Source organism: Salmo salar, chromosome ssa01, assembly GCF_905237065.1.
Source record: "Salmo salar chromosome ssa01, Ssal_v3.1, whole genome shotgun sequence".
NCBI lineage: Eukaryota > Metazoa > Chordata > Actinopteri > Salmoniformes > Salmonidae > Salmo > Salmo salar.
In genome coordinates this window covers 87,656,003-87,676,662 of record NC_059442.1, presented here as the reverse complement: position 1 = coordinate 87,676,662, position 20,660 = coordinate 87,656,003, and the positions used below count along the sequence as shown (strand labels likewise).

At 43.3% G+C, this 20,660-nt stretch overlaps 3 protein-coding genes across 6 annotated transcripts in view; all 3 read left to right on the top strand.

Moving 5' to 3' along the window:
* The first annotated feature begins 96 nt into the window (after positions 1–96).
* Positions 97–6,849, top strand: LOC106609110 (zinc finger protein 184). Of its 2 annotated transcripts, none has more exons than XM_014207556.2 (7): positions 97–374; positions 2,960–3,162; positions 3,275–3,376; positions 3,542–3,637; positions 3,763–3,873; positions 3,983–4,106; positions 4,262–6,849. In XM_014207556.2, exons 1-7 carry the CDS (start codon positions 347–349, stop codon positions 6,655–6,657), a joined length of 3,060 nt encoding a protein of 1,019 aa, XP_014063031.1. In that variant the 5' UTR covers positions 97–346; the 3' UTR covers positions 6,658–6,849. The 2 variants fall into 2 exon arrangements, with proteins under 2 accessions (XP_014063031.1, XP_014063011.1); XM_014207536.2 differs by having other exon boundaries at positions 98–374; positions 4,202–6,849.
* A 537-nt stretch (positions 6,850–7,386) lies between these two features.
* Positions 7,387–19,066, top strand: LOC106609120 (diacylglycerol lipase-beta). Its single transcript, XM_014207570.2, has 15 exons — positions 7,387–8,167; positions 8,549–8,700; positions 8,895–9,069; positions 9,222–9,489; positions 9,575–9,697; positions 9,778–9,905; positions 11,713–11,839; positions 11,953–12,036; positions 12,113–12,190; positions 12,456–12,536; positions 12,630–12,757; positions 12,874–12,942; positions 14,865–14,937; positions 15,076–15,326; positions 17,892–19,066. The coding sequence occupies exons 1-15, from the start codon at positions 8,073–8,075 to the stop codon at positions 18,085–18,087; spliced, it is 2,028 nt and encodes a 675-aa protein (XP_014063045.1). The 5' UTR covers positions 7,387–8,072; the 3' UTR covers positions 18,088–19,066.
* A 266-nt stretch (positions 19,067–19,332) lies between these two features.
* Positions 19,333–20,660, top strand: part of LOC106609079 (C-Jun-amino-terminal kinase-interacting protein 4) — a 61,220-nt gene continuing 59,892 nt past the window's right edge. For 2 of the 3 annotated variants that reach the window (XR_006771000.1, XM_014207478.2), the window contains exon 1: positions 19,333–19,970. Coding sequence is in view for 2 of the 3 variants with exons in the window: in XM_014207478.2 (XP_014062953.1) it covers positions 19,671–19,970 (300 nt within the window). In the remaining variant the exon portion in view is untranslated. The remainder of the gene's footprint in view (positions 19,971–20,660) is intronic. The other variant, XM_045723687.1, reaches the window with a different exon arrangement.

Sequence of the window (20,660 nt, the reverse complement as noted above, 5' to 3'; positions counted from 1 at the left end):
AGTCGAGCAACCACTCAACAATGGAAATAATCCGATTAGTAACAACCTAACTAATATTCGATCAAATAAGACACACGTAGCAATTAAATGTTTTTGTTGACCAAATTCGATACTCTCATTGACCTCCATACATAAAATCCTCACTTCGTGGTTTTATTTTCGTGGACAGATTTTGGGCGGAGTAAACTCTCTTACTTCGCCTCTTCCTCTCTGTCAATGAGCGCTTCCCGAGGCAAATCTTTGGCGCCTCACATTCATGAACTTTAAGACCGGAAATTAATTTGATAAACCATAAAACAACACCACAGTTTTTGAGTATAGATGTGACTGGAGCGAATACCACACGATGAGCGGACACATTTCAGGAAAAAATGGTAAAATGCAGTAGAATTTGTGATCCAAACTAGTAACGCTACAGAGAAGCTAGCTATCTAACTTAGCTAACGTTAGCCAGCGAAGTGCACGTCCTTTTCTCTTTTACCTAACGCTAGCCAGTGAAGTTCACGCTCTTTGCTAAACCTGCGAACTGTCCGGGTCGAATTGCATTTATTTTAGCCATGTGTAGCTTTACCAAAGAACTCAAGCTAGCTAGTCATGTATTAGCTTAGCCATCCACCATCCATGTTTGCATTGTTCATCGCAGCGTAGAACGACTGCCCCTTCTCATTAATGGCACGAAGTTCAAGGCCAACCGCGATAATGCAGGCTGTTGTTTCCAGAAAGCAGGGGACTGATTTAACACCCCGTGCCTAGATGTTTTACTACATTCTGGAGTAAATGGAGATTCTAGAAGTAGCCTGCCCCACACATTTTTGGGATTTAAAGGTATACTTCGGCTTCTTGCAAATTAAGCTTTTTATCTACTTTCCCAGAGTCAAATGACCGTGTGGATGCCATTTCTATGTATCTGTGTCCAGTATGAAGGAAGTTGGATGTAGTTTTGTGAGCCAATGCCAACTGGCGTTAGCGCAATGATTGGACGTCTATTGGTATTTTTATTTTACTTAACTTGGCAAGTCGGTTAAGGACAAAGTCTTATTTACACCGGCTAAATCTGGATGATGCTGGGCCAATTGTGCGCCGCCCTATGGGACTCCCAAGCACAGACGGTTGTGATACAGCCTGGAATCGAACCAGGGTGTCTGTGGCGACGTCTCAATTACTTAGATGCAGTGTCTTAGACCGCTGTGGCACTCGGGAACCCACTAAGGGTATCTGTTAAGTTAGTTAACAGTTACACCAGCACGAGTTAGCAACTTCCCTCAAACTGCAGGCTGAGACATAACAATTGTGTCCAAGAGTTAAGCTGACTGGGGAAGTACACAAATCGCCTCATTGCCATAATCCCAAAGTATCTCTTTAACTGTTTTCATTGATACATTTTATGGTAACAAAAACAGAATAGAACATTTGATCACTTTTCTGTAGAGGTGTGGGCAGAATGTTTTAATCTTTTGCAGTGACTTCTTCAAACAAAATGCATGCATATAGCGAGTGCCAAACACTGGCCTTTCATTCTGCAAGATTTGTTTATTGAACAATTTAAAAGTAAATGCTGCCTACAGCCCACATGTCTATGCAAAAGGTGAATTGTTTACTATTTTGTTTTATTAGAAACACAATCATGTATTATCTCCTGCCTTGGTATAGACTCTGAGATTAAGTAGGCTACTATGTTGAGCTCCTATTGCACAGCAATACTGTAGCCTACCCATACTGGGCAGCACCCACTCGTAGCACGCGCTCCAGTAGGTATATCTCACTGGTCACCCCCAAAGCCAATTCCTCCTTTGGTCGTCTTTCCTTCCAGTTCTCTGCTGCCAATGACTGGAACAAACTGCAAAAATCTCTGAAGCTGGAGACTCAGATAACCATCACTAGCTTTAAGCACCAGCTGTCAGAGCAGCTCACAGATCACTGCACCTGTACATAGATGGGCTGTTTACAGATGGGCTATCTACCTACCTCATCCCCATACTTTATTTATTTATCTTGCTCCTTTGCACCCCAGTATCTCTACTTGCACATTCATCTTCTGCACATCTACCATTCCAGTGTTTAATTGCTATATTGTAATTACTTTGCCGCCATGGCCTATTTATTGCCTCAACTTACCTCATTTGCACTCACTGTATATAGACTTTTTGTTTTCTTTTGTTCTACTCTATTATTGACTGTATGTTTGTTTATTCCATGTGTAACTCTGTGTTGTTGTATGTGTCGAATTGCTATGCTTTATCTTGGCCAGGTCGCAGTTACAAATGAGAACTTGTTCTCAACTAGCCTACCTGGTTAAATAAATGGAAAATAAATAAATACTGTCATAGACTACCGGTCTATTTACGTTTGAGCATGGTTGGCAATTGAATGAGCGACGAATAAATGGTAGCCTAATATTTATTGTGGAGCGGGAATACACAAGTCTTGTCAGAAAAAGAGAGACATGCCCTGCAATATGATTATGATTTAGGCCTACATTAAAAAAAAAGTAAAATAAATGGCTCCTGAGTGGTGCAGCTGTCTAAGGCACTGCATCTCAGTGCAAGAGGTGTCACTACAGTCCCTGGTAAAAATCCAGGCTGTATCACATCCGGGCAAAATAAAAGTGGTTAGCACCCCCGTATCTAATTGATAAGCTGTTGTCAAAGCTGAAATGAGTATGACATCCGGGCATTTTAAAGTATACTACATTTTGGAAATGTTAAACTTTGTTCTACTGTTTAGGACGCTTCCTTGAGGAGCTCAAAAATCTCATTCAATGTTTCCAAAAACTGCTCCATGAAGCAAGATGGTGAAGCGTTAAAACGACACTACTTGATCTTGAAATGTGCAACTGAGACTTCACATAGGAAACAATGGGGTGGCGTTATTGATGACTCAGTCTATGGTTCGTCTGAACGGAATCAGTTGTAACAAAACTGGCATTGCTGTCCTCGTCAACCAAGTTCTCTGTTTTCAGGTCCCCCTCTTCCTCTCCCCTCTCTGCGCCTCATGGTTCCACCACTGCGGCTGGTCTCAGCAGCCATCTGGCAAACGGTCCAGCAGAGACAAGTGATGGATTATGGGATGCTGGAGGAGTTTGTTACCATGGTCACAGAGATGGTTCCAGAGCTTCTGAATCACAGTCAGAGGGCCCAACTTATTCTGGGTCTTCGAGCACGTGTGAGGAAGGGGGGGGTGGGCTAGTGTTAATCAAACCATTGGATAGATGAGATGATCATATTTAGTATTCTTGTACCCACTATGTCTCCTGACTGGTTTTCTCTGGTTTCAGCTGGTCCTGGAGTTGTGTTGCTCCAAGCCAATCACAGACCTCCAGACCATTCAGCCACACCTGGACAGGATACAGACCCTCACACCTCTCTGGGGGACACAGGTGAGCTGCTTAGGGCAGAGACTCAGCTAATGTCTAAATCAGTCAGTCTTAGCGATATTTCTGATAAGACATTGGTGCATTTTTGTAAAAACATATGCAGCCTAAATGACAAGTTATCGTCTAGATGTCCTAATGGAGGCAACATGTTTATATTCTGTGTTTCAGGCGACTGATGCAGAGGTAGGGTTATCTGAATCCAACTTCCTGGGGCTGGTTCAAACCCTTCTGAAAGACCCTGATGAGAGAGAACATTTCTTCCAGGTCAGTCAGTATGTGGGTTATGTAATAGCATTGGGCCATTTCCTCAAGACTGCTGTGTATTTCAACAATTTAAATAATCTCTTCTGAGAGGTTTCCATAGCTCATATTTCTTTACACTGTTTTAGGATGTTTTTCCTGTAGAATTTGGTCCCAGTTATGACGAAGCTATCCAGAAACTCGTATGGCAATTTCTTTCGAGACTTGAGAAGCTGCTTCCCGTATCAAGTTTCCAACAGGTACTAGTAGAAATAAACTAAGATCATATAGAGGAACCATGGACTTGACATTTAGGCACTGTGGGAATTCTACCTATATTCCTTCTAACTCTGTATTCGTCATTGTCAGGCTTCCTCGCTGCTCAGCAATGTTCCCTCTGTTCTGGAGGAATGTGTTGAGTCTGTGTCTCACCCTCAAGAGTTGAAAACCCTGCTTCAGTACCACAGAGACCTCGGCCTGCTAGACAACCATGGTAGGCATCTTTCAGGACTCATGTAGATGTTAGATTTTTTTTCAGTTGGGGACATTAACATTTATTCTTTATTTAACCATACTATCCTTTTCTAGATACTCTGTCTTCCACCGACGGGGACTGCATTCTCTCTGCTCTCTGTCTCCCTCCTGTAGAAAGGGTGGTGATTGCAACAGAACAGACAGAGTCAGAAACACCAGTATCATCCTTGAATGTCTTCATGGATACATTCACCAAAGAGTTGGAGGTGGACTCTGCAACATTGACAGAGTACACAGAGATGGAACCGGGGACAAGTATGGATGTAGTAGAAAGAGAGGAGAGCGTGGAATGTGAGAGAAAGGAAAATAAGGAGGATGATGATGCAGAGTTTGCTGACCCAGAGACTGAAGAGGTGGAACCAGTGTATGAAACTGTGACGGTTTTAGGGGAAGATGGGACGATGGAGCCTTTAGTCAAGAAGAATAAGCTCAAAAGGCACAAAAGAGAGAGAAGTGATGCCAGTGGCATGCCTCATGGAAAGAAACACAGAGAACCTAGCCCTGCAGAAATGAAAAGCATAGACCTGTCTGATAGGATCATAACATCCATGCTTCACAAGCCCTCAGTGGAGATACAAAGGATTAATACCACTAACCTAACATTGCCCTTAAGACCAGTGAGAAGAAACAGGGGGTGTAAGATGAAGACATTGCTAGCAGGAGAATGGAAACAAGCCAAAACTGAATTTTCAGAAGAGAAACGCAGTGTCTGCAAAAGAGTTAAAACACCCCAAAACCCCAATACATGCACAGTGTGTGGACGTGTCTTATCCCGCTTTTCAGACATGAAAAAGCACATGCAAACCCATAACAACGGTCGCACCTATCAATGTCGCAATTGTCAGAAGACTTTCAAGCACTTGTACAATTTGCAAACTCACAGAAAGTCATGTCTGTTTGGAACAGAGCAAAAAGAGGAGGTTCCCTCTGGAGAGGGCAGTAGTACTCCGTTTACTACGTGTGAGACAGAATTCGCACAATCCTCCATAGACCGTAGAACGTGCAAAGTGTGCGGCAAGATTGTGCATCGCATTGGATACTTGAGTACCCACATGAAGATTCACTCAGAGAATCGCCACTGTTCTCTCGGAGAAGCGGAAACAGTCCAGAAACCATCACCTGAAGGAGGGGTCACAGAGCCGTCCAGTGGTCTTCCTCTTGAGGCAACACCTGAGGACAGTGACTCGTCCTTCACCAGCAGTACACACCAGGACCTGTCTTACGACCCAGAACCCAGCCAGATCAAAAGACCCAAGTGTTCCAGCACAGCAAAGAAGCCTGACCGAAAAACTTTCCAAAAACATATTTGCCGTATTTGTGGTAAAAGCGTGACTGCTGGCGCCTTTGAGTATCACATGAGAACTCACTCAGGCGAGCGCCCTTTCTCCTGCCCTCATCCTCAGTGTGGGATGAAGTTCATACACAGCGGAGGTTTGAGGGCCCATCTCAGACGCTACTGCAAGGTTCAGACAGTTGACGCTGCTGAGCTCGACAGCTTCGACATACGTTTTGAGTGTGACAAATGTGAGAAGACATTCACTATCCAATCAAAACTAAGGAAACACAAACTTATCCACGGCCCGCTCTACTGCGCAGGGTGCAGAAAGGTATTGCCTGACTTACAAACTTTAACCAGACACAAGCTCTGGCACCGGCCTGTTCAGTGCAGCATGTGTGAGGAGAGCTTCATGCTCACAAACCTCAGAACGCACTATCTGGATGTCCATAAGTTCAGCGGGCCGTTCGTCTGCACCCATTGTCCGAAAAGCTACAAGAAGTTCCATTCCCTCATCAAACACGAGATGGTTCACACCGGGAACCTCCCCTTACAGTGCTCCCAGTGTCCAAAAAGATTCATCTACAATTATGACCTAGTCGAACACGAGAAAAGGCACTCTGACGACAGGCCTTGTCTCTGCTGGGAGTGTGGCAAGGCCTTTTACACCAACATTGACCTGAAACAACACATGCAGAATAGCCATGGTGAAAAATCCACAGAGTATCGCTTCCCGTGCCGCCATTGTGGGAAACCTTTCAGGCTTAGTAATTCCCGTGCGAACCACGAGAAGACTCAGCACGGTGGGGTGCGTTACCCGTGTACGTACTGTGGTAAGCAGTTTGTTTGTGCAGATTCGTTGAAAAGGCATGATCTGATTCACACGGGGGAGAGGCCTTTTAAATGCAATCATAAGAATTGTGATAAGGCTTTCAGGTCGAGAGCTGAACTAAAGATACACATGAGATACCATACTGGAGAGCGGCCGTTCAAGTGCAACGTCTGTGGAAAGGGCTTTGTTCAAGCCAATTTTCTCACTACGCACTACAGGACTCACACAGGGGAGAAGCCGTATTCATGTTCCCTCTGTGACAAACGCTTTAACTACCATGACTCCCTGAAGAGACACATGTCTACACACTCAAACGAGAAGCCTTATAAGTGCCTGGATTGTGGAAAAGCTTTCGAACGTAAAACGCTGTTGAATGTACATCAACGATCATGTACATCATAGTATTGAAATGTAATTTTTTTTTGCATAATATAACAGAAGATGTGTACAGAGTTGATAAGATTGTAGCCTGATAAATAATTTCCCCGTTTTTTTGTTTAACATGGTCAATCTGTAAATGTTATTTTCATATTACTGCAGTTATACTTTTCTTCCATAAGTGACATTTTAATAAAAGTAGAATACAATACATAATTGGAGTTGTATGGTTTTGTGTATGTGTAACCACACACACTAGGAGCTCAGATGCAAAAATGTAACGTCTGTTTTAATATATGAGAATTAACCAATGATATCAGGCCACACCCGGCCATGATTACAGACACCTGTGTGTCTTTTGAGATTATATAAACGAGTCACCCCGCAGTATTTGTCATTATACCCTGATGAAGACAGCTTGTCTGTCGAAACGTTGGACATTCAATTTTTGCATCTGAGCTCCTAGAGTGTGCGGCTCTCCTTTTATTTTTCAAGTGTTCCACTCCGATAGCCAGCGCCTCGTCTAAATAGGTGTGCGTTTCTTTCGCCTCTAGATTTGTGTGTGTAACCATGGTCCTTTAGTCACTCTCTTTGCCTCAACCTGGGCTACATTGCACACAGCCTGGCCTATAAAAATAATTTAGTATGCAAGTATTTTTTACATTGTCTTGTGCTTAGAACACAAAACAATTAAAGTACTTGGAGACTTTATTTTTCTTATGAAAACGCCATAACAGAATTCGCTCATTCAACACAAATCTCATGAACCTCATGGAAATATGCAAATGTTGGACAACCGATGTGGAACTGATATTCACATCACATCGTTTGATTGGGGTCTTTTAACAGTCGGACACAATCACAAGAAAAACATTTCGAGCAGCCTATGAGTAGCTTTGTTGTCTGCTCCTATACTGTACTGTCAGCCTGCTAACTATATTAATCATTCTTTTTGGGAGCTTTTTTTGTACTTTTCCTCAAATGTATAAATCTACGTTGACGATGGCTTCCAGGAATTTACCAGGAATTAAATGACAGGTCAAGCTGGTGCGCAATCGCAGTATCATTAGCGCACTGCTTGATAAATTAGCTAGCAAATTGAATTCAACGAAGCAAAAATGATCTAGCTGTTTTTTGTTACAAATCCGTGACATTACAATTAGATTGTGAAGAAGTGTGCGGTAGTTTAGCTATAAACGAACTCTTAAAATTGCGGCCGGTGACGTTCTAGCTAGCGAACCAGTCCAATGTCAACACATTAACGACGTCCCCTTGGCTTTACATCAACAACAATTGGTCGATCGAGGGTGTTGCGAAATGGCAATCTTTAAAAAGTAGTGTTTCTTCACCCAGAGATAACAATTCAGAATTTCTAACGTTGGCCAGTTAGCTAGCTGTTCACTTTTATTTGCTAGATAGGGAGATTTCTCTATGTCAAGATGCCTGGAATGGTAGCGTTTGGCCGGCGATGGGGAATTGCGAGCGACGATCTGGTCTTCCCCGGCTCCTTTGAGCTGTTCGTCAGGGTTCTATGGTAAGTGTTGTTACCACACAATTAAACTTGTCCTATCAAAAGTGAGCTCGACATTAATGGTACGATATTTAAACGGAGGGATGATTCATAAGTGTTGTCATTTCCCACGTGCAGTATTAAAGACTGCTGTCAGTCATAGCTACCTCGATCCCACACTCTGTAACAACTAGCAAGGCAGCTGCTGAAGGCCTATTCTCTCCTCTTGGTTTGTATTTATTTAAATCGAAAATTATAAAAGCAAGAAAATCTATGTTATCCTCCTTGCTATGCCCAACCCACAACCACACCCTTCCAAAGGTTGCTGCAGTGACCTCTGCTGGTATTGCATTGATGTTTTAATGATCTAATAAAATCAATATGTACCTCTGTCCTGCCCTACAGGTGGATAGGGACACTGGCACTGTACACTCTCCATAAGGGGAAGTTTGACTGTTCTGGTGGGAGAGTTCTACACAGCTACCTGGTGGTTCTACTCATCCTGTTGGCTTTCATCATCCTGTCTCTATGTGCCATCGTCTACGTCAGCGCTCAAGGTGAATCCGGCACACTTTTACTGTTATGATATGATGAGGAATTTACATGAATTATCCACAGAGTTTAGAATTGGTGTGATATGTCAATTGTTTTTGTTTACCACTCATAATAATATATTAAAAATAAACAGGTCTGTTTATCATAACATATATCGTCAACATGGAACTCATCTCTGATTGCTTTGTTTCCCTAGGGACTATCACTAACCCAGGCCCGCGACGCTCCATCCCGGTGCTGGTGTACGTGCGGGCGATGCTGTACGTCCCTGAGATAATTTGGGCCATCCTGGGGGCCATCTGGGTGTCTGATGACAGCCACGGCTGTCGGCCTGCTGAGGTGGGGGCCGTCATCGCTGCAGTGGTCGCCAGGTGGGTTGGAAGAACTCATTTTTTCCCCCTGAACGTATACTGTGGTATGTTTACGTGTGGTTAAGGGCAACACATATAGGCCTACATGCCCCATGAATACACATTGTCAGTTTACATGATGTGAAACATTCTCCCGTCTCCCTCCCTGGCAGTTGGATTCTGCTGCTGTCCACAGGGGTGGGGGTGCTGTTTGTGTTCGACCCGCTAGGCACCACCCATCCTGGGTCTCAGTCCCAGGAGCTGCTGGGAGTAAGGGACCTGGAGAGCAGTCAGGGCTCCCAGCTCCTGTCCACTGCCCGCTCCGTGGCTGTCAGGGTGTGGGAGAGCAGGCTGAGGCTCCTCTGCTGCTGCCTGCCTCGGGATGAGAGCCACAGAGCTGCCTTCTCCAGCATAGCTCAGCTTGTCAGTGGATTCTTCTCGGTAAGTAAAGGAAACAGGGTGTGTGTACGTGCATGCACATCTTGTTCATTTTTTAAGTAATCATGTTTTCTTTGTGTAATTGTAGGATACAGACCTGGTTCCCAGTGACATCGCAGCAGGTCTGGCTCTGCTACACCAGGAGCAGGATAAGATGGAGCAGTGTAGAGATCCAGACGAGGCCCTATCTCACAGTCCCTCATCACCTATCGTAAGTACTGGAGTCAGTCAATTAATCAGTGAGTCTGTCAATCAATCAATCAGTTGCCTTGGTGTCTGTGTTTTCCGTAGGCAGAAGATCTTCAGGCAGAGCTGGAGAAGGCAGCCCACTGTATGCAATTTGCTGTAGCTGCATATGGCTGGCCCATGTATGTCTACTCCAACCCTCTCACCGGAGCCTGCAAACTCAGCAGGGACTGGTAAGACTGTGGTACCTCTAATTTAATGTGCTCATCGATTTTTGAGCCGGGGTATGAAAGTAATTTGTCCTACATATTTGTTAACAGCAATATCAAAAACACTGGACATCAGTGTATTAAGCAACTACATGAACAAAAACACAAGCACACATATGTACTGTAAACACATACAGTGGCAAGAAAAAGTATGTGAACCCTTTGGAATTACCTGGATTTCTGCACTAATTGGTCATTCAATTTTTATCTGATCTTCATCTAAGTCACAACAATAGTCAAACACAGTGTGTTTAAACTAATAACACACAAATTATTGTATTTTTCTTGTCTGTATTGAATACATAATTTAAACATTCACAGTGTAGGTTGGAAAATGTATGTGAACCCATAGGCTTCTCCAAAAACTAATTGGAGTCAGGAGTCCGCTAACCTGGAGTCCAATCAATCAGGTGAGATTGGAGATGTTGGTTAGAGCTGCCCTATAAAAACACTCACACAATTTGAGTTTGCTATTCACAAGAAGCCTTGCCTGATGTGAACCATGCCTCCAACAAAAGAGATCTCAGAAAACCTAAGATTAAGAATTGTTAACTTGCATAAAGCTGGAAAGGGTTACAAAAGTATCTCTAAAAGCCTTGATGTTCATCAGTCCACGGTAAGACAAATTGTCTATAAATGGAGAAAGTTCAGCACTGTTACTACTCTCCCTAGGAGTGGCCATCCTGCAAAGATGACTGCAAGAGCACAGTGCAGAATGCTCAATGAAGTTAAGAATAATCCTTGTGTCAGTTAAAGACTTACAGAAATCTCTGGAACATGCTAACATCTCTATTGACGAGTATACGATACGTAAAATGCTAAACAAGAATGGTGTTCATGGGAGGACACCATGGAAGAAGCCACTGCTGTCCAAAAAATACTTTGCTGCACGTCTGAGGTTGGCAAAAGAGTACCTGGTTGTTCCACAGCGCTACTGGCAAAATATTCTGTGGACAGATGAAACTACAGTTGAGTTGTTTGGAAGGAACACAACACTGTGGAGAAAAAAATGCCCAGCACCAACATCAACCTCATCCCAACTGTAAAGTTTGGTGGAGGGAGCATCATGGTTTGGGGCTGCTTTGCTGCCTCGGGCCTGGACAGCTCGCTATCATCGTCCAGAAAAATGAATTCCCAAGTTTATCAAGACATTTTGCAGGAGAATGTAAGGCTATCTGTCCACCAATTGAAGCTCAACAGAAGTTGAGTGATGCAACAGGACAACGACCCAAAACACACAAGTAAATCAACAACAGAATTGCTTCAACAGAAGAAAATATGCCTTCTGGAGTGGCCCAGTCAAAGTCCTGACCTCCACCTGATTGAGATGCTGTGGCATGACCTCAAGAGAGCAGTTCACACCAGACATCCCAAGAATATTGCTGAACTGAAACAGTTTTGGAAAGACGAATGGTCCAAAATTCCTCCTGACCGTTGTGCCGGTCTGAACTGTAACGACAGAAAACATTTGGTTGAGTTTATTGCTGCCAAAGGAGGCTCAACCAGTTATTTAATCCAAAGGTTCACATACTTGTTCTCACCCTGCACTGTGAATGTTTACACGGTGTGTTCAATAAAGCCATGAAAACGTATAATTGTTTGTGTTATTAGTTTAAGCAGACTGTTTGTCTATTGTTGTGACTTAGATCATCAGACCACATTTTATGACCAATTTATGCAGAAATCCAGGTATTTCCAAAGGCTTCACATACTTTTTATTGCCACTGTATGTACTGTAAACACCTATATGCCCATATACTGTATGTTTCAGCTGTAAGACCCAGTCTGCTGAGTATGACATTGTCGGAGGAGACAATATGGGCTGCCATTTCTCCTCCGTCCTCCACAGCACCGGCCTACAGTACAGAGACTTCATCTACGTTAGCTTTCACAACCAGGTACTTCAACTCAGGGCAAATCTCAAGTGAGATCCTATTCCCCCATTAGTGTGCTGCTCGTTGGCCAGTGTTGAATTCTCTAGTACTGATAAATATAACTCTGTCTGTTCCAGATCTATGAGATTCCGTTCTTTGTGGCTCTGGACCATAAGAGAGAGGCAGTACTGGTGGCTATCAGAGGAACACTGTCACTACGGGTGAGACTTCTCATCACTCCAAACCTCCTGTCTATCCATCTCAATCTTTCACTAGTTAATGTACATTTCTGTGTAGGATTTGCTGACTGACCTGTCTGCAGACTGTGAGAACCTGCCAGTAGAGGGAGTGTCAGGAACATGCTATGCTCACAAGGTGGGTGCAATAATCACATTACATTTACATTTTAGTCAGTTAGCAGTCGCTCTCATCCAGAATGACTTACAGTAGTGAGTGGGTACCTTTTCGTACTGGCCCCCGTGGGAATCGAACCCACAACCCTGGTGCTGCCAGCGGGGCCACGGGACTAAACTTAACTTCTATTGAGCTTTAATTTCTTAGAATTTCTATCATATTATAACTCATCTGCGAAGGGAGGTATTGGTAGACATGAGCTGGTGTAACCTCTTATGTTCCACAGGGCATGTCTCAGGCAGCCAGCTACATCTGTAAGAAACTCCTCAACGACGGCATTCTAAACCAGGCTTTCACCATCGCACCTGTAAGAACCCTTACCTTTCCTCTTTCAGAGAAAGTACATTAGTTGTATATAACCGTAAAAGCACCAACTGTGTGTGTTTGTGTGTTTTTTCAGGAGTACAAGCTAGTCATCACAGGCCACAGTCTTGGAGGGGGTACAGCCTCTCTCCTGGCCATTCTATTACGGAGCTCCTTTCCCACCCTGCGGTGTTACGCCTTCTCTCCACCAGGGGGACTCATGAGGTAACAAGTTCAACACACGTAAAAAGAATGCATGCTTAGCATTACATCAAGCGTTGTTTTAACTTGGTGTAATGTACATAGTATTAGATTGATTTCCCTCTGTGCTCTCTCTGCAGTAAAGCCCTGGCTGATTACTCCAAGGAGTTTGTAGTGTCTGTGGTTCTGGGGAAGGACTTGGTGCCAAGGTGAGGAGGAGAGGAGCCCCTCTCAACCCATCCCTCTGGTTATGGAGACCCTCTGTGCTCCCATGTTTATCTCAGACAAATTGTTTCCCTGAAACAAACTGTGTTCTATTAATGAGTTTCTGTTATGAGTTTCTCACTATTACACATTATTTGGGGCGGCAGGTAGCCTACTAGTGGTTAGAGCGTTGGACTAGTAACCGATAGGTTGCAAGATCGAATCCCCGAGCTGACAAGGTAAAAATCTGTCGTTTTGCCCCTGAACAAGGCAGTTGACCCACTGTTCCTAGGCTGTCATTGAAAATAAGAATTTGTTCTTAACTGACTTGCCTAGTTAAATAAAGGTTAAAAAAAATTATAATTATACTACTACACACAGTGGACCAGGATAGGGACTGGGAAACACTTGTTCCTCCGCATGTAATAATAATATGGGCCATTTAGCTGATGCTTTTCATCCAGTGACTTAGTCATGCGTACATACATTTTACGTATGGATGGCCCCGGAAATCGAACCCATAACCCTAGCAGTGCATGCTCTACCGACTGATCTACAGAGGACCATGCTCTACCGACTGATCTACAGAGGACCATGCTCTACCGACTGATCTACAGAGGACCATGCTCTACCGACTGATCTACAGAGGACCATGCTCTACCGACTGATCTACAGAGGACCATGCTCTACCGACTGATCTACAGAGGACCATGCTCTACCGACTGATCTACAGAGGACCAATCTAGAATTGGCTTCCTATTTCGCAACAAAGCCTCCTTCACTCATGCTGCCAAACTTACCCTCGTTAAACTGATTATCCTACCGATCCTTGACTTCAGCGATGTCATTTACAAATTAGCCTCCAACACTCTACTCAGACTGCATCCAATTTGCTATCACAGTGTCATCCGTTTTGTCACCAAAGCCCCATATACTACCCACCACTGCGACCTGTATGCTCTCGTTGGCTGGTCCTCGCTACATTTTCGCCGCCAAACCCACTGGCTCCAGGTCATCTATAAGTCTTTGCAAGGTAAAGCTCCGCCTTATCTCAGCTCACTGGTCACCATAGCAACACCCACCAGTAGCACGCGCTCCAGCAGGTATATTTCAGTGGTCATCCCCAAAGCCAACACCTCTTTTGGCCGCCTTTCCTTCCAGTTCTCTGCTGCCAATGACTGGAACGAATTGCAAAAATCTCTGAAGTTGGAGACTTATATCTCCCTCATTAACTTTAAGCGTCAGCTGTCAGAGCAGCTTACTGATCGCTGCAGCTGTACACAGCCCATCTGTAAATATCCCAACCAACCAACTACCTACCTCATCCCGTTTTTGTTTTTCTGCTCTTTTGCACACCAGTATTTCTACTTTCACATCCTCATTTGCACATATATCACTCCAGTGTAAATTGCTAAATTGTAATTACTTCGCCACTTGGCCTATTTATTGCCTTACCTCCTTACTTCATTTGCACACACTGTATACAGATTTTTCAATTGTGTTATTGACTGTACGTTTGTTTATCCCATGTGTAACTCTGTTGTTTTTGTTGCATTGCTTTGCTTTATGTTGGTCAGCTGGCAGTTGTAAATGAGAACTTGTTCTCAACTGGCCTACCTGGTTAAATAAAATGTTTTTTAAAAATGCTCTACCGACTGAGCTGCAGAGGACCATGCTCTACCGACTCAGTGTGTCGACTCCAGTGGAAACTCCTGATTTCTGAGTCTGAATGTGAAAGGGCTATGGTGTACGATGGAGACGATATATTTAGGATCTGTCCCCTTGTTACAGGCACACAGAAAAGGACAGCAACTCCACCGCCCTCTCAAACTATTTTTTTCTCTCCGAGTTAGCGTTCAAGTGCTTGTTCTGTGTTTTGTTGAAAGGCTGCACAGATTACATTTTCTCTCTCTCCTCCATCTCTCAGGTTGAGTTATCCCAACATGGAGGACTTGAAGAGGAGAATACTAAAAATGGTTTCTAATTGCAATAAGCCCAAGGTGAGAACATTATCATTCAAATCCAAAATTAAGTTTATTATGAGTAAAATGATATGGGCAGAATCCTAACTTTGGAGAGGGACCTTGATGATTTCTGATGACTTCTTCCTTCTCCTTTTCTCTCCCACTCCCTCTCAGTACCGTATCCTGCTCCAGGGCTGTTGGTATGAGTTGTTTGGGGGAGAGCCTGATGACTTCCCTACTGAGATGGACAACAGACGGAAGGAGGAGCTTAACCAACCGCTTTTGGGGGAGGAGTCACTGCTGATTCGCAGCTCATCGTCCTATCAAGGCTTGGCTTCCGAGGAGTCACCTGTACACGGCTCCCACCTGCCACTTTTCTTACCGGGACGTATACTGCACATTACAGAGGACGGGCCGTCACGGAGGTGTGTATGAGGCACACACACACAAAGTTAACTTTTTTACAACCAGATCTGTATTTAGGATTTTATAGAAGTGTTCAGACACTTTTTGTGATGTCACTTGTTTTTGAGAAACTTAGTCCAACCGGTGAGACTTCCTCGTTCTGAAGTATGGGGGCTCGTACAAAACATGAACAAATGCTCCAAAAACACCCAAAGACATCCTTTTAGAAACGGAAACACTCTCAGTATAGTGATGCGGGTCTTTTAGATGTTGTACACATGAAATTGTGTGATTCCGACTTTATCTGCAACGTTATGTTCCATTTTGTTGCGACTTGAGTGATACCTCTCCCTCCATTCTCCACGCGGCCTACACAGAGAATGGAACACCTGGATAGGGGAAACTGCTTGAGTCATACAAAATGGAATATAACGTTACTGAAGTTCAGAAGTACACCATTTTGGTTGTAAAAAAAAAAAGTACATTTCTCCTTGCATGGAGTCTTTAATGTTATTTTGAAATCATCACTTTGTCGTAATAAATCACTGTTTATTTATTGAAAATAATTTTGGATCATTTATTTCCCTGAGCCTCCTTTGTTTCTTGAAATGCTCAGGCTGATCGTATGGGCATTAGGAAACAAATTTTAAGATACAGTTGAAGTCGGAAGTTTACATACACTTAGGTTGGGGTCATTAAAACTCGTTTTTCAACCACTCCACAAATTTCTTGTTAACAAACTACAGTTTTGGCAAGTCAGTTAGGACATCTACTTTGTGCATGACACAAGTAATTTTTCCAACAATTGTTTACAGATTATTTCACTTATCCACTGTATCACAATTCCAGTGGGTCAGAAGTTTACATACACTAAGTTGACTGTGCCTTTAAACAGCTTGGAAAACTCCAGAAAATTATGCCATGGCTTTAGAAGCTTCTGATAGTCTAATTGACTTCATTTTAGCCAATTGGAAGTGTACCTGTGGATGTATTTCAAGGCCTACCTTCAAACTCAGTGCCTCTTTGCTTGACATCATGGGAAAATCAAAATAAATCAGCCAAAGACCTCAGGAAAATAAATTGTAGACCTCCACAAGTCTGGTTCATCCTTGGGAGCAATTTCCAAATGCCTGACGGTACCACGTTCATCTGTACAAACAATAGTACGCAAGTATAAACACTATGGGACCTCGCAGCCGTCATACCGCTCAGGAAGGAGACGAGTTCTGTCTTCTAGAGATGAACGTACTTTGGTGCGAAAAGTGCAAATCAATCCCAGAACAACAGCAAAGGACCTTGTGAAGATGCTGGAGGAAACCGGTACAAAAGTATCTATATCCACAGTAAAACAAGTCCTATATCGACATGACCTGAAAGGCTGCTCAGCAAGGAAGAAGCCACTACTCCAAAACCACCATAAAAAAGCCAGACTACGGTTTGCAACTGCACATGGAGACAAAGAAAATACTTTTTGGAGAAATTTCCTCTGGTCTGATGAAACAAAAATAGGACTGTTTAGCCATAATGACCATCGTTATGTTTGTAGCCGAAGAACTCCATCCCAACCGTGAAGCACGGGGGTTGCAGCATCATGTTGTGGGGGTGCTTTGCTGCAGGAGGGACTGGTGCACTACACAAAATAGATAGCATCATGAGGAGGAAAATTGTGGATCTATTGAAGCAACATTTCAAGACATCAGTCAGGAAGATAAAGCTTGGTCGCAACTGGGTCTTCCAAATGGACAATGACCCCAAGCATACTTCCAAAGTTGTGGCAAAATGGCTTAAGGACAACAAAGTCAAGGTATTGGAGTGGCCATCACAAAGCCCTGACCTCAATCCTATAGAACATTTGTGGGCAGAACTGAAAAAAGCTTGTGTGAGCAAGGAGGCCTACAAACCTGACTCAGTTACACCAGCTCTGTCAGGAGGAATGGGCTAAAATTCACCCAGCTTATTCTGGGAAGCTTGTGGAAGGCTACCCGACACGTTTGACCCAAGTTAAACAATTTAAAGGCAATGCTACCAAATACTAATTGAGTGTATGTACATTTCTGACCCACTGGGAATGTGATGAAAGAAATACAAGCTGAAATAAATAATTCTCTCTACTATTATTCTGACATTTCACATTCTTAAAATAAAGTGGTGATCCTAACTGACCTAAGACGGGGAATTTTTACTTGGATTAAATGTCAGGAATTGTGAAAAACTGAGTTTAAATGTATTTGGCTAAGGTGTAGGTAAACTTCTGACTTCAACTGTATTTACAAACACAGCAATGATTGGCTGATAGGACGGTTTCGAGCCTACCCCCTTGCCCAGATGAATAGTCATGGTCTATTATAATCAGATCACATTGTGACACACACATTCCAGGATTTTTTTTCAAACAGCTCTTACACAAAAAGGGCATTAATTATCATTTTCACAATTTATTTTTGACCTCCGTGTGGAAATATGAAGAAGGATAAACAACAGGAAAATCACGTTAACTACACTGCCCCTTTAAGTACATTACATCCATGTCTGCCTTTGTCATTGACCAAAGTCCTCCACTTTTTCTCTCCCTTCCCTCCTCCTAGGTCCTGTTTTTCCCAGGTGCGTTACCGGGTGGAGTGGTCCAGTGAAACGGCGTTCCGTAGTGTTCTCATCAGCCCCAGGATGATGGCCGACCACATGCCTGACGCTGTGCTCCTGTCGCTTCGCAGTCTGACACAGGACAGGCCCTTCAACCTCTGCCCCTCGTCGCTTAGCAACAGCCACCTCAACGTCATCTGATACACACACACACACACACACACACACACCTGAACAGGACAAGCCTGACTGTCTTTCGCTAGTCTGACCCCATTCTGTCCCCAGTCCTTCTGTTCCAGTCCTGTTTCTTCCTTTCCCCTGTCTTAAGTCCCCCCCAGCTTCTGTCCTTGTTTTGTCCCCACCCCATGAGGGGTTCTTCAACAGCCAAGTCAAAGGGGCAAGACAATTAGACTCATCAATAAAAGGAATGTGCAGGACTGTCTTTCTCACTGACTTTGGAAAGGGGGTTGCAATTTGATTATTTATTTGTTGTCATAATTTGTTGCCAATTCATTGGTTATTGCTTTCTTCTTTTGAGTAATTCCATGAAAAACTGTCAGTGTCATTAACATCAATTGTGCTTTGTGTACATAGTTAGATATTATTGCAGTGTAACTGTAATTCCAAAAGTGTACATGCAGATTTTATTTTGACTATTTTTTTTATGTTGCTGGTTTTGAAGAGATTGTTGATTGTTTAACTGTGGTTTGTCTTTGTTCTGTGCTGAATGTCTGAGACTTGAGGAAGAAATTGTTCTGGACCACAGATCTAAGATCAGATTATCCTCCCCCTAACCATTAGGGTGATGAACAATATCTGACCCTGTGTAAGTGGTTGGGGACAACTTCTACCTCCTCAAAGATCAGGGTGAATAGTGCCTATGCATCGCATAACAATAAGTCTCATCAATACTCTCGATGCTTGACCAGTGTTTTGTTTTGCTCCTTGTATGCAGTGCATGAAACAAGTTCATTTGCATGAAAACAACTTCCGGGTGATACGAGGTAACCTAAATTACTCCAGTTTCCTAACACTTTTTCTGTTCATTTGCTATTTACATATTACATCATCAGGTAATTCAACATTGATAACAGAAAGTCAAAGTAATGTAGTAGTTTACATCCTGAATTGTGTATTATTTAGTTTGACGATACAAATAAAAGCATGTCATGTTTCTGTAGTTATTTTTGTATCTGGAGGCAGCTTACGTTATTTATCAAACATTTGCAAAGTACCGAAGCAGATTTTTTAGACTACCTGTTGAGCTAAAACAACAGTACATTGATGAGGCACATTGAATAAAGATGGCCAATTACAGATATGACCAATATTGATGTGAATGAAAACTGGCACAAATTACAAAATGTTTCCAAAATATCCAAAATGATAAAATTTTCCCCCCTCATGCCCAGCCCTCTTTTAGCATGTGACGTCACCATGACGGGGGCCAGTCAACAACACAGAAGCTCATCTGTTGGGAAGTCGGGAGGGTAACTAAAAAGCGGAGCCAAGTAGCAAGCAAGATACTTTTCTTTTTAGCACCCTTGTAAGTCAACTGTCCATAGGAGAAAGGGACCGCAACTTGTTGAAAGTCGTTCATTTTACTATTGTTTATCTTCTCCGTAGCTAATGGTAACGCGGTTATATTTTAGGGACACTATTTGGTCTCGCTGCACCACAGAACTATAAGGTGGGTTGCTGCTGGCAGGCTTTCACAAGTAGCGTAACGTTTTCCTCGGCTGCTGTTAGCCCGCTAGCTGGCGAGAAGAGAGTGGGACAAGAAAATGGAGTTGGACGATGGAGTTCTTTACCAGGACGACTCTGGCAGTTCGGCGATGATGTCTGAACGGGTTTCGGGTCTGGCGAGCTCAATTTACCGAGAGTTTGAACGGTTGATATGTCAGTACGACGAGGACGTTGTGAAAGAACTCATGCCGCTCGTCGTCGCAGTGTTGGAGAACTTGGACGCAGTGTTCGCGGACAACCAGGAGCACGAAGTCGAGTTGGAGCTTCTGAAAGAGGATAACGAACAACTTGTTACCCAGTATGAACGGGAGAAATCGCTCAGAAAATCTACAGAAGAGGTGGGTTTGAGTCCTCGACTGTCAAAGAGGGAAAAGGACAAGAGTTCGTTGATGGAAAAGCTTTGCATGCTTCCAACTGCTAGACCACTTAAGTTAGCTTTGACAGTTCAAGCACAAGTAATATTCCACAACAAGCAGCGCATACATACTGTACCCAATACTGTATGTAGCTAGTAAGTTTTCCAATTTGAGATAACTTGCACCTAGTAGTGCATGTTTCTTAGGAGAACTTGCGAACCATTTGCTAGCTATATATTCGCTTGTTTGTTCGCTAGCTTTAATCCCCTAATATGCTAGCATGCATGCAATCTATGGCAATGTTAGTAGCCTGTAAGCTAACCTTAAAGCTATAGCAGTCTGAAGCTAGGAAGATACTGTCATCTGGCTGCAACAGCTGATACACATGACTCATTTAGCACTGTTGCAAATATTATGGCCGGTGACACATTACTGTACTTAAATAATTTACACTATACAAATACAGCTTCACCCAAGGAGAATTACATGTTTCTCATATAAAAGACCCACCACTCCGGTCAGGACGGAGTGGTGGGTCTCGGCTGACTCCTTTTAGGTCACAGCTCCAGATAGCTGTAAACAGGGTTGCCAGGTCTAGCAAAAAATGTGTAGCCCAATGACCCATCAAAAACGGCTCACATGTCCGGGAAAACAAGCCCAACATTATTTTTC

Coding starts and splice junctions, on each gene's coding strand:
- LOC106609110 (XM_014207536.2), top strand. CDS start 347: ATGAGCGGACACATTTCAGGAAAAAATG. Junction 3,874..3,982: donor CCGTATCAAGTTTCCAACAG/GTACTAGTAGAA, acceptor CGTCATTGTCAG/GCTTCCTCGCTGCTCAGCAA. Junction 4,107..4,201: donor CGGCCTGCTAGACAACCATG/GTAGGCATCTTT, acceptor ATCCTTTTCTAG/ATACTCTGTCTTCCACCGAC.
- LOC106609120 (XM_014207570.2), top strand. CDS start 8,073: ATGCCTGGAATGGTAGCGTTTGGCCGGCGATGGGGAATTGCGAGCGAC. Junction 9,490..9,574: donor TTGTCAGTGGATTCTTCTCG/GTAAGTAAAGGA, acceptor GTGTAATTGTAG/GATACAGACCTGGTTCCCAG. Junction 12,943..14,864: donor GGGAAGGACTTGGTGCCAAG/GTGAGGAGGAGA, acceptor TCCATCTCTCAG/GTTGAGTTATCCCAACATGG.